This window comes from Talpa occidentalis, unplaced genomic scaffold, assembly GCF_014898055.3.
Source record: "Talpa occidentalis isolate TD23 unplaced genomic scaffold, MPIMG_talOcc4v2.1, whole genome shotgun sequence".
Lineage (NCBI taxonomy): Eukaryota > Metazoa > Chordata > Mammalia > Eulipotyphla > Talpidae > Talpa > Talpa occidentalis.
In genome coordinates, this window is record NW_026555331.1 from 22269274 (window position 1) to 22282589 (window position 13316).

At 33.5% G+C, this 13316-nt stretch overlaps 1 protein-coding gene across 4 annotated transcripts in view; it reads left to right on the forward strand.

Annotated features, from left to right (window-relative positions):
- CSMD3 (CUB and Sushi multiple domains 3) overlaps window positions 1–13316 on the forward strand; it is an 831873-nt gene that overhangs the window by 413924 nt on the left and 404633 nt on the right. For all 4 annotated transcript variants that reach the window (XM_054692020.1, XM_054692021.1, XM_054692022.1 and 1 more), the window contains one exon: window positions 6413–6516. In XM_054692020.1, coding sequence (XP_054547995.1) covers window positions 6413–6516 — 104 coding nt within the window. The remainder of the gene's footprint in view (window positions 1–6412; window positions 6517–13316) is intronic.

Here is a 13316-nt window from a genome sequence, read left to right on the forward strand (position 1 = left end):
TGTTTAGTAAATTTTGATAAAATAGCCCTGGAGAGCATAGAGTTTAGAGTTGGCTTTGAAAAGTACTTTTACATATATGAAAAAAAGGAAAAATAATTACGATTATTTTTATTTGGACTAAACTAATCTTAGTTGTGTCTATCCTTATCCACCACTACTTCTCCAGCCTAAGTTTAAATCCTTAATCTCTCTCACCCTTCCTTGCCCCCATTTAAATCCAGATTGTTCCTGTTGCCAAAGTGAGCATATGAAAAACAAACACAACCCTATCAATAGTCTGCTAAAAACTTACTATCTGCAGTTCCTTCTTTGTAAGATGCATTTCAAAGTACTTTATATGACATAGTTCCTAGCTCCATCTTTAGTTTTTGTTCTCATCACTTCCCAATTTATATTATAAAAACTTACAATATTTCTTTCCACTGTGCCATTTTTCATGTTCTCCCCTAGAGTACTCTTCTGCAATTTTCCTTCTTTATCTTCCTATGCACTGCCCAGGGATTTCCTGTTTGAGGAAATACTTCCTCTTTATTCTCTTGCTCAATTGCAGCAGCACTCATCTCTGCTTCCACGTAACCCTGTGTGTCTATATCCCAAATCACTTAAACACTGTCTATAGTGTCCATATTTTTATGTCATATCTCTCCTGTTAGACATTGATTACCAAAGTCCAGAAAGTATATAAAAAATAAATTGCTTTAATTAGATGTCAAGCTGATTATGTAACATAGCATTGCATACCTTAATTTAATCAAGCTTTTTATATTTGTACATATGCATGTATTATGCATTCTGTGTTTCCTCACCTGGTAGCAAAAATACTCATTAATATTGGAGTTAATCATTTTCATTCTGAAGTGAACATAATCAAGAAAAGCTTTTTCAAGAAAATATAAATTTCTGGCAACATAGAGTTTGAGAGGAGAAACTCCTCTTTGAATTATAGTGGGGGGGGTGTGCCAAAAAATTATCTTCAAGATCTATTGTCAACAGATTTGAACATCTATTTTATGATGATGCACTTATCCTAAGTAATGATGGCTGTCTTTATGGAATGCCTACTATATCTCAGGAAGAGTGTATGTGATTTGAAAACTTTGTTTAATGTAATAGATACTTTAACCACTTAGGAATTATGAATTATAAATATCCTTTATAGATAGCAGAGACTTATTCTTAGTACTGCAACAATCTGTGACAGAGCTATGACTTCTAGTTTAGGATTTCTTTGCCCTTCACTGCATTATCTTGACTTACTCATGAGTAGATATTTTAAAATATTAATATAAATTTTAATAATAAAATAAATTAAAATAGTTTATTTAAATATTATCAAAATTCTGGTAAATGCTATACTAGATATATCTCTACAAAATATCTAATACAGAGTTCAGTGATAAAAGAAATATAGAGAATTTTCATCAGTTTTTAGATTGTATGGCACAAGAGAATACAGGTTTTACCATGGAGATGTAATAGCTTTAATCAGTCCATACTCCCCGTATTTTCCCCAAGGATTTGATGAAATATTTATTATTTGTTAAATTTAAAAAAAAAATCTCCCTTTTACATCAGGCATGAGGTTTATGCCAAACACCATAAAACATACTTATAAGTGATATTATTTTATATCAGATATTTGACAGAATTCCTAAATTGCAGACCTTTACTATGCAAATGCAAAATAATGTAACATTTAAATATGTGGACTGTGGTATTGGACAATCCTGAGAATGAGTTTAGTAATAATACTGTTAGCCAAATAAACAGGCAAATTAATTGAGCAAGGCATTTTCTTGAACTGAGAATTGATTATACCTATTTGTCTACTAGAATGTTTCCAGTTCAAGTCTGAGAAACATCAAATCAATTGGTTTAAATAATAAAGAAATGTATTATTTAGCACAACATACTGTTCAGGGGTATGCAAACCTCAGGCAAAGTATAAAAACACCCATCCCTTAGCTCTGGTCATGTCCATGAGTTGACTTGAATTTTAAACAGCATATTGCAAGATGACTGCCAAAGCGCTAATCAATGCATTCATTTCCAGTCACTTCCAAAACAGGTATCTCCTTTGTTTTTCATGTTAGCACCAAGGAATCCTTTCCCAAAAGACCCCCACTGAATTACTCCTCCCCTTCCTCAAAACCAGAATTAGGTCACAAACTATCTGATATTAAGACCAACAAATGAAAATGGGCATACAGTGGTTAGCAACCATTCCACGTACCTGGATATAGCATCATCAGTCCCTGAAGCATGAGGATGCATGGAAGAAGATTTGTAACTGAAAAAAATCAAAGTCCTGCTAATTGGGAAAAGTCAGGGGTGAACAAGGAAATTACTATTGGGTAGGCAGTCCTCCTTTGGCTAGCAAATAGCCCTCCATGATAATCTTTCTATTTCTCTACTACATGTTTCAGCTAACTATATATGTAGAGAAAGTTTTCATATTATATTAATAAGTGCTTTTTAATTTTTACCCCACATTTCCCTTTATTTCCACATTATACAAAGATAAATGGTTGGAAATATTTGTTGGATCAATTCCATTTATGGGAGAATTTGTCTAAAAAAGAAAACCTCTGACTCAATGTTTTGCTTGTGGGAACAAAAACTTTGTGTTCTTTTTTTTAAAAAACATATTTCCTTTCCACTTTCTACTAAAAGACACCTAGTTTTTCCTTTTGGGATTATCTCAATGCACTATTTAAGTTTTACTACAGTGCTTTATTTATATTAATGACTAAAGTTGAGGTAGGGTTAGCTTTTATAGTTTTTAATGCTTACATTTTTACTTCTAAGGAACTATTCCAGTAACAATGTTTAAATTAAGCCTACATGAATCAAGTTAAAATGAATATGTTCTACAAATTCAATTAGACTCTTTAGCTTCTCAGTGACTATGTGTCATTGAAACTGTTCAAGAATTATGTGTCTAGAATTTCTGTGACAACCTGTGATTAAGTGCTTATCTGAAAGTATATGGATTAGTTAGTAATTAAACCATCATTTAATTTAAAGTAAAACAAAAAATTTATTATTGTATATATACATGTATGAATCTCAATTACAATTCAGACACAATGAAATCTACCATTAAGTAGGTGTCCAAGTTGTTTAGGATATGATTATACAATAATGAAATTTTGAGGGTATGGCATAGAATTAACAATCAATCCATCATTTATCAGGCACAGGATTTGTATCTATTAACTCACTGCCTTTTTAAACCACACAAAAATAAAACTTTCCTTATTTTTAATATCATGTACTCATCAATCTATTGTGAAATGGTTTGTGTTAAAGTAGATTATGGGGTTTCTTTATTGCTTAGGATGACAGATAAAGTACTTTGAGAAGACCTCCTAAAATAACATAAGTGCATTTTTCAGTGTGTTGACTTTTCACAGAAAGCACAGGAGATCTATAAGACTATGTACACATACCATAGAAGTACACATACATATATACATAGATAATTAAAAGAACAGGGAACTGAAATTAAATTGGGAATTGAAATAGTATACTAACACTAGAGTCTTAGATCAAAGGGGTGAAAAGGCTAACCTTGAAATATTTACATTTAGTTAAAACTCTCCAGGGATGGTAAGTTAGCTCTAATTGGTAATAACCCTTTTATCCAGTTAGTAGAAAATGAATGAAACTATTTTTTTTAAAGATTTATTTATTTATTTATTTATTTATTTATTTATTTATTTATTTATTTATTATGCAAGCACTGGGCACAGTCAGAAGCGTGGGAGGGTGAGAAAATTCACCAGAGCCAGAGCGGGGAGCAGAGCAGGCAGAGGGACCGAAGTACACTGCTGAGGGGAGCAGCAGGTGGCAGGAGAGGTCTGCGTGCCATGTGAGACCCTCCTCCAGTGGCCGGGGAGCAGCCGGGGATCGAACCGATGCTGCAGAGGCTACAGGCAGCTTCACAACCCAGCGCTCAACTGCTGCGCCACTGGGGAGGCCCGGAATGAAACTATTTTTAATTTAGAGACACAGGATTCTCAAAGCTTAAACTCAAATAAATACTTAATTGCTTCAGGAAAGCAAGTCACTGTAAATGTCTGTCACTAGTATTAACGGTTCACACACTTAAATACATCTAAAGACATCAAATATTGAAATAACATATATAATATGAGATGCCAATTTATGAAAGCTTAAAAATTAAAAAGAAATAAATATAAAAATGTCCATGTAACAGATTATCAAAACAATTAGTCACATTCAAAAAGAAATAAAAAATAGAACTCTTTGAAATAAAAATATATATGAAATCTAAATAAAGGAGAGGATTTATTAATGAAGTAAAAATTAAAGGACAATAGATAAATCTCAAGTACTATGTAGCTGGCAACATAGAGAAATAAGTAAAGAAGTCCAATCATTGAACTTGTTAAAGATTTTAAATTAGTGGGAGGAGGAAAAATGTTTTTAAATCAACTGTATTACTTATTCTCAAAGAACATCGACAAAGAATCAAAGGGAACCAGGAAATGTTTATAAACAAGATGACAATATTAATAAAGAGATATAAATTATAAAAAGAATCCCAATAGAAATTCTGGTGTGTTAAAATACAAAAGCTGAAATGAAAGGAACAATTAGGGGATATATAGCAACAGATTTGCTTCAACAGAATACAGAATTAGTGAACATGAAGCTAGGGCAATTGAAGTTATCCAGATTAAAGAACAGAAAGAAAAAAATAATGAAAAAAGTGAGCAGACTCTAAGGGCCACGGGGGCATCATCAAGTAGACCAAGAAATGTATTATAAGAGTCACAGAAGGAAGAGAGAAAGAAAGATGCAGAAGGAATATTTGAGCAAACAATGTTCAAAATTTGCAAATTTAAGAAAGAGATGAACAAATCAACAAATTCTAAGCAAGATAAAATCTAAGAGATCCATACTTGCATACATTATAGACAAATTGTTGAAAGTTAAGGGCACAGAATCTTCTTAAAACATTGTTTAAAGTGACTTGTAACATACCAGAAATCATAAAAATATTAATAGTTTATCTCTAATGAAAGCAATGGGGTTCAGTGGACAGGATGAGTCAAATAATAATTCTATATATATATACTATTGTTAAAGAATGAAGAAGAAATCAAACTATTCCTACTTGAACAAAAACTAAGGGGGCTCAAAATAAACTCTCACATCTATGAGAAATTATTTTTTTTTAGATTTATTTATTTATGTATACAGGCACTGGGTACAGTCAGAAGCATGGGAGGGTGAGAGAATTCACCAGAGCCAGAGTGGGGAACAGAATAGGCAGACTGACAAGTACACTGCTGAGGGAAGCAGCAGTCACGGCAGGAGAGATCTGCATGCCATGTGGGACCCTCACCAGTGGCCGGGGATCAAACCAGCGCTGCAGAGACTGCGGGCAGCTTCGAAGCCCAGCGCTCAACTGCTGTGCCACCGGGGAGGCCCAATGAGCAATTAATTTTTGATAAATACACCATGACCTTTCACTTAGGAAAGAATAGTCTCTTTAACATAAATTGCTAAGAAAATTGGAAAAATAAGCAAATGAATGAAACTGGATCCTTATTTGCACCATGTGCAAAATTAACTCAAAATGGATCAAAGACCTAAATATAAGAACTTATGCTACAGTTAAAACTGCATTTTATTTATCTGGGTAAATAATATGTTATACTTTTGTTCAAGACATGATCATATGTAGGATGATATTTAATTTTTTTCTGTGCTGATCCTTAAGTGTGATATCCTTTAAAATTATATTATGTTACTAATTTTAGAATTGCAATTTAATTAAATATACATTTGTGTGTAGATACATAAACAATATGAATGTCTGAATATATTTTAATAAAAAATAATGCTAAATAATTTGTCATGTTAAACATTTCTCACCAAAGTATTGTGCTCCCACTTTTGCCACCACATTATATTTAACGGATTCTGTCATCAAGTGATACACAGACATAACCTTGATATCTTTAAATCTTGTGATCTAGATTTAAAATTAGGTCGAACATTTTCTAAACTCTACTATTTAATGGAAATAGCACACTTTTAAAAAAGTTTGTCTTTGTAAAACTACATGCAAATATATGGAAAACCACTCCACCTACTTGTACTTTTTATAAGGCCTTTTCAAAGCAGATTTACATTAATCAGACCTCAAGTGCTTCAAAACAACAGTGACTTATGTGCCATACCATTATGCCACTTAATTTAAAATTATTACACCAAGTAAAATACATTAAATGAAAATCATGTGGTCATTGTAAAATATGACCTTTAGAAATAGTCTCACATGATCTGCTGCTATGCGATACAGATTTGAATTGTTATTCTGCCATTTTTTCCTTTATTACATAATGCAATTTTTTTTTATCCTATTTCTTGCTAGGTTATCCAAATAAATTTTGAAGAATTCGATCTGGAGATTGGCTATGATACCTTGACAATTGGTGACGGGGGTGAAGTTGGAGACCCTAGAACAGTGCTCCAAGTGTAAGTTATCAATGTTTCACTCATTCCCCCACTTTTTGTTAATTGAGATAGCATTGCTTTATGACAATGTATATGTTTTAGAGGTGTGACACCTTTTCTGATGTAAGTTACCACACCATACCCACCCATCAAGGCACCCAAGTACTCCACCATAGTCTATTGGATACTTTCCACCCTTTGCTTTCCACTTTTCCCCTACCCATCTGACAGTCTTAATTCTGAAGTTAGATTTATTTTTTTTTTTTTTATTTTTTTAAAGATTTATTTATTTATTTATACGAGCACTGGGTACAGTCAGAAGCATGGGAGGGTGAGAGAATTCACCAGAGCCAGAGCGGGGAACAGAACAGGCAGAGTGACAAAATACACTGCTGAGGGGAGCAGCAGACGTGGCAGGAGAGGTCTGTCGCAACATGTGGGACCCTCGTCAGTGGCCGGGGATTGAACCAGCGCTGCAGAGGCTGCGGGCAGCTTCACAGCCCAGGGCTTAACCACTGCACCACTAGGGGAGGTCCTCTGCAGTTAGATTTCTAGAGTTTATTAGTGGTTTGGTTTTACCTGACCCATCACACCCATTACCAAGCACCCATAATCCCCACCCATATAATGTTAGACCCTCTCTATGACTTGCTCCACATCCCTTACCCTCCCCTTCTGGTCCCCTTCATTTTTATTTAAAGATTCATTCATTCATTCATTCATTCATTCATTCATTCATTCATTCATTCATTTATTTATTTATACAAGCACCGGGTACAGTCAGAAGCACAGGAGGGTGAGAGTGGAGAGTAGAACAGGCAGAGTGACGAAGTACACTGCTGAGGGGAGCAGTGGGCGGCAGGAGAGGTCTGCTCGCCATGTGGGACCCTCCTCCGGTGGCCCGGGAGCATCCAGGGATGGAACCGGCGCTACAGAGGCTGCGGGCAGCTTCGCAACCCAGCGCTCAACCGCTGCGCCACTGGGAAGGCCCAAGGTCCCCTTCATTTTACAGTCAGATTTCTAGGGTTTGTTTCGATTTATTTGTTCCTTAGTTTGAAAGGAAACCTACCACTCCTATGTTTATAGAAGCATTATTTACAATAGCCAAAATAGGGAAACAACCTTAATGCCCCAAAATAGAATGGATCAAGAGGTGAGGTACATACACACAATGGAATATTACTCAGCAATCAAAAATATTAACTCATCTGTTTGCTATGAATTTGGATGGAACTAGATGGTATTATTCTAAGTGAAGTGAGTCAGAGAAAGAAAGATAAATACTGGATGATTTCACTTATATGTGGAATCTAGAGAAAACAAACAAATATCAGACAAAGAAAACTCTAAGACTGACCATAGATCTGAGACATTATGGAGGGGAGGGAATGGGAAAGGAAATGCGTGTATAGTACAGGATGGGAGGAAAGCATGGTAGAGTGCAGTGGATGTAGGCACATTGATTGTGGGAAAACTCTGGTGATTGCATCTGAGCAGAAAATTCCTATAGTGTGAAAAATAAGCAAGGATGTTTACAAAAAAAAAAAAAATGGGCAGAAGAACAAAATGCAACCTTCTCTAAAGCAGACACACAAATGACCATGGAAAAATGGCCAGCATTATTCATTATTAACAAAACCATACCTGTGACAAAGGCCTGTATGAAAAAGACCAGAAACAAGGGCTGGCAAAAATGTAGAGAAAAGGAAACCCTCATACCCAGTTTGTAAGATTGTAGACTGGCCTGGTTTCTGTGAAAACAGCAGAGAGATTTCTCAAAATATTTAAAATAGATTTACCATATGAATCAGCAGTTCTACTCATAGGTATCTAACCAAAGAATATAAAAATACTAATTAAAAATTTTATGTGTACCTCTGTGATTGTTGCAGTGCTATTTACAATAACTAAGTTATGGAAACAATCTATACCACATCTTCTTAATCTGCTCACCTCTAACTGGGTGCATGGGTTGTTTGTATAGCTGGGCTATTGTAAATAGCATTTCAATAAATATAGAAGTACATATTTCCTTTTGAATTATTGTTTTTGCATATCTTGGGCAGATACCTAGGAGTAATATTGTTAGATTGTATAGTAGATCTTTTATTATTATTATTATTATTATTTAAGAAACCTCTGTTTTCTTTTCCATAGGGACTGGGCCAAGTCTATAGTTTCACCAGTAATGTATGAGAGTTCATATTTCTCTATACACTCTCTCAAACCTTTCAATACTGATCATTTTGATAAGGGTCATTCTCAGGTGTGGAATGGTGTCTCCTTGTGGTTTTATTATTATTTTTTTTTGGTTGTATTTTTTTTGCATTTCCCCGCTGATACATGATGGACATTTTTCATGTCCTTCATCAAGTAGCAGAAGAGGTGACAAGCTTGGGATAATGAAATGGAAAAAAAAAAAAAAAAGCTTACAAATGATTTTTCTGATAAAGAATATGATCCCCAAATTATCTGAAAACACAAGATGAAATAATATAGGAAATATGTGAATGGAAAGTTCTCTTAAAATCTATGAAACCAGAATTTGCTGTATTTTATAGACTTAGTTTTCTTCTGCTCTGATAGGAGAATGAAAGAAGACAAAATAACAGTTTTTCCTCTTCTGACAGTCCTATTGTCACATTGTCCCTAGTTTGTTTAATAGATCTGCATCACTTGTCATATTCCCTTCTTCTGAGAAGTTACATTAATTTTGAAAAATCTATATTGGCTCCCATTTTCCTTTTGTATTTATCTATCTGTATCCAAGATACATGTTTTCAAAACTTGCTTTTCTCCCTCAGATACAAAAATTGCACTACCCTGAAAATATAACTCTTTTTCTTTGAGTAAGGATGACTGTGATGAAACTTAGGTATTGCTCACCTCCTAGAATTGGTCAAATAAAAAAGCTTTCTGATGAAGCTTATGGACAATTTATAGATTTGGAATTAAATAAAAAGTTTCTTTGAACTCTAAGACTCAGTGATAACAGAACTCACTAGACTTTTATCCACCAAAGAAATTGACAAATTTCAGCGAATCTGAGCTATATTTCTTAATAAATTTAACTTTCTCATCTGCAAGTCTACCTATTTAGCATTTGCAAACTCACACATCAAATGTCTAAATATTAAAAGTTATCCACAAGAATACATTGATAAATACATGTTCCTTCCTCCCACCTTGACAAATATGCTTTCATCAAAACCTGAAAGAGTAAGTTTGAGTTTAGAAATCTAGGACTTTGTGATTTCCTTAGTAGGACATGAGGGCATTGAAAATATTATCCTGGTTTTTGCCTACAGCTGGGCACTCTTTCTTCCCAGTCTCAGTTCTGTTCTCATGGATGCATGTGAGCTACATATTTAGCCTACATATTTTATATTAATTCTGTTTCATTCATTTTATTTATTATTGTTATTGCTCTCAATTTGTTTATTCATATGTTGTAACAAGTTATTTTGTCAAAGACTTTTTTTATAACTATTCAACAAGTCCTTTATTCAAACTCTAGTCTCCACGCTTCTTGATATCTGACACTGTACATGATATTTGTCTTGAGCAAACTCTCCTGCATCCAGGGAATTGTATTTTCCCAAATTCGCTCTTGTATACTTACCTCTGTTAATATTGAAAACCTAAATACCAACAAATACCATAAGCCAATGAAAGGTGGGGATATACTAAATAAAACAACAAAGTGATTTTTTAGAGAATGATGAATGTAGTATAAAAAGGGCTTAGAAAATTGACCAGTGAGAAAAAAAAAAATCCATCATTCTTTATTTTAAAGTTACCAAAACCAAAATTAATTATTTTCTTACTCTTTTCTCTGTTTTGAGCCATTTCTGACCCACTGCCACTCCATACACATATACATACACAACAGACACACAATTATGTTAAATTCTTTGAGGACGGGAAATATTTTACTAATCTGGGATTCCAGAAATACGTAACACACAGCCTTGTATTAACACTGTTAGGTATTTCATAAATTATAATGGGAGAAGAAAATTTACTCTGCACCAAGACACATGCAGTAAGACATAGCAGCCCAAAGCATATCTTCACTTACATTGTCAAAGACACGCCATGAGCTATACAGAACTATGTCTGACTGATTACCTTGGTTTCTTCTTTTTTTTTTAAAGATTCATTTATTCATGCATACAAGAACTGGGGTACAGGCCAGAGGTGTGGGGGGTGAGAGGATTCACCAGAGACTGGGGAAAAGAACAGGCAGACTGACGAAATACAATGCTGAGGGGAGCAGTGGGCGAGACAGGAGAGGTCTGCTCTGCCATATAGGTAGCTCCCTGGCCAGAGATCAAACTCGTGCTGCAGTGGCTGCAGATAGCTTCATAGGTTGTGTCTCAACCCCTTGCACCACCAGGGAGGCCCTAACTTGATTTCTTAATCCACTTTAGGTTATAGTAACAAAATACCCTAGTCTATTTGATTCACACACTGAAGTGATTTATTTCTCACGGTTATGGAGGCTGGAAGCCAAAGATCACAGTACTAGCAATGCAATGTCTAGTAATGACCTGCATTCTCTGTTTCAAAAGTCATCATTTTATGTTATCCAGGGATCTCTCTGGGTCTTTTGTAAGGATACGACCCCATCTCTGTATTTCTCAATGTCCCCACATCCAAATTCCTTCACTTTGGAAATTAGGTGTCACCATATGTGTTTGGGGAGAAACATATGCATTGTCCAACCTTGGGGTTTTCAGCAATACTTACTGATATCACATCCAGGAAAATGTCAAGTGGATAGCAATACTTATTTATCATGTGGACAAGGTTTGATGTGTAATCAATAAAATGACTTGCTATTAAACAATAATAAGTGAATGTTGCTGGAACTTTAGAATTGCTTTTGGTTACAGTACAAAAATAATCTCCATAACATTTTGATTACTAGCAACAAATTAATATAGCGGATAGTTTATTTTTGATGGTTATTAATCATTTCCGCATTGTGATTATAGCTACCCAGTTCTACAATGAAAGCAATGATAATTTTACTGAAAATAAAGGCAGTTTACTACTGCTGTGCCATGATTTATTTTGTGAAAACAGATTATGTTACTGGAAAAGTAGAGGTAGTTTATTATTTTGCTTTGGTTTGCTTTTGTATATTTTTTTTTTGCATGAGTTCAATTGTCTAAAATGAACGGAAAACTTTTTTAGCTTTTTTCTTAATCATAAATATTTGTACTACGGTACAAAATTGGTTTCAAAACTGATTGTAGAAGCAGAAATTGGTGCAAAATAGAGAAAGAGTATTATAGTAAACTAGATTTCCTTTCACAATACTATATATTATAAAGCACAGAATCTTCTAGGAGTGCTAAATATAATAGTCACAGGTGAATACAAAGATATATGTGTGTGTTGAGGTCTTGACTTTCAATTTCTTTGGCCTAAAAAAATGCTGATATAAAAATCTATTTGTGTGTATGTTATATATATATAATATATATAAATATATATAAATATATAATATATATATAAATATATATAATATATATACATATATATAAATATATATAAAGAACCACATCAGACATTCTAACAAAACTTTTGCTTTTGAATTAGCCAAACCCTTCTGAAGCCTATGTTCATGAATGAATTAGAGACCATGGTTATTGGCTACTCAGTTATTTAAGTGAGATAACATTTATGTAGTATTTTATATTTTTATTTTAAATAACTATATTTTATTTTTTCAATATGTTAATCCACTTTTTCTTTGCCTTTTTAAATCTTTATAGAGGTATATTTGAAAATTAAATTGTAAGATATTTAAAACACAGTGTTAATTACTTGATATATGTATATGTTGTAAAAGGTTCCTCCTGTTAATTAGCATAAGTATCACTTCACATAGTAACCTTTTTATTTTTTGGTTAGAACATTTAAGTTTTATTTCACTAGAAAATTTCAGTTATACAGTGGTTCCCAACTGTAGTCACGATGTTACACATTAGCTCCTCAGATCTAATTCATATTATAAATGAAAGTATAAACCTTTTAATATTTTTTTTCTCCTTCCATAATCCAGCATCTGGCAAACACTTTTCTGTTTCTATGAGTTCATTTTTTTTAAAGACTCCAGTTTTAAGTGATACCATGAAGTATTCATCTCTCTGGTTTCCTTCACTTAGCATGGTGCTGAATAATATTCTATTGTTCATGTAGTCCACATTTTCTTGATCTCTTAATCTGTTGACAGACACCTAGGCTTTTTTTTTTCTCCATATATTGGCCATGAAAAATGCTGCAGTGAACAGTGAGGTACAGGTATCTCTTTAAGATAATGGTTTTGAAGTCTTTTATATATACATAGAAATGGGATTGCTAGATCTTTGTTAGTTCTATTTTTATTTTCTTTAAAAGTCTGCATGCTGTTTCATAGTGACTATACCAGTTTGCATTCCTACCAGCAATTCACCAAAACTTGTTATTTCTTTTCTTTTTTCATAATAGCTATCCTAACAGGTGTAAGGCAATACTATTTTCTGATATTTCAGGGTTTTTGTGTGTTAATCTATTTTTTACAATTATCATCTTTAGTGAATTCATGTTTTCATAGCAGACACATAAATCATCATCAATAACACTATTAGAGGAAAGAATATTAAGTGCATTTTAATAAAAAGCAAAAATTACTTATTTTATGAAAAAATATGTAAAACTGCAGGTATTATCATCAATAAATGTATCCATGTAATTAGGGTGAATATAAAGATAGGCTTTGGGCCTACTAAAAATGTAATAGATCCTGTCCTTTATTTCATGTTGTATTT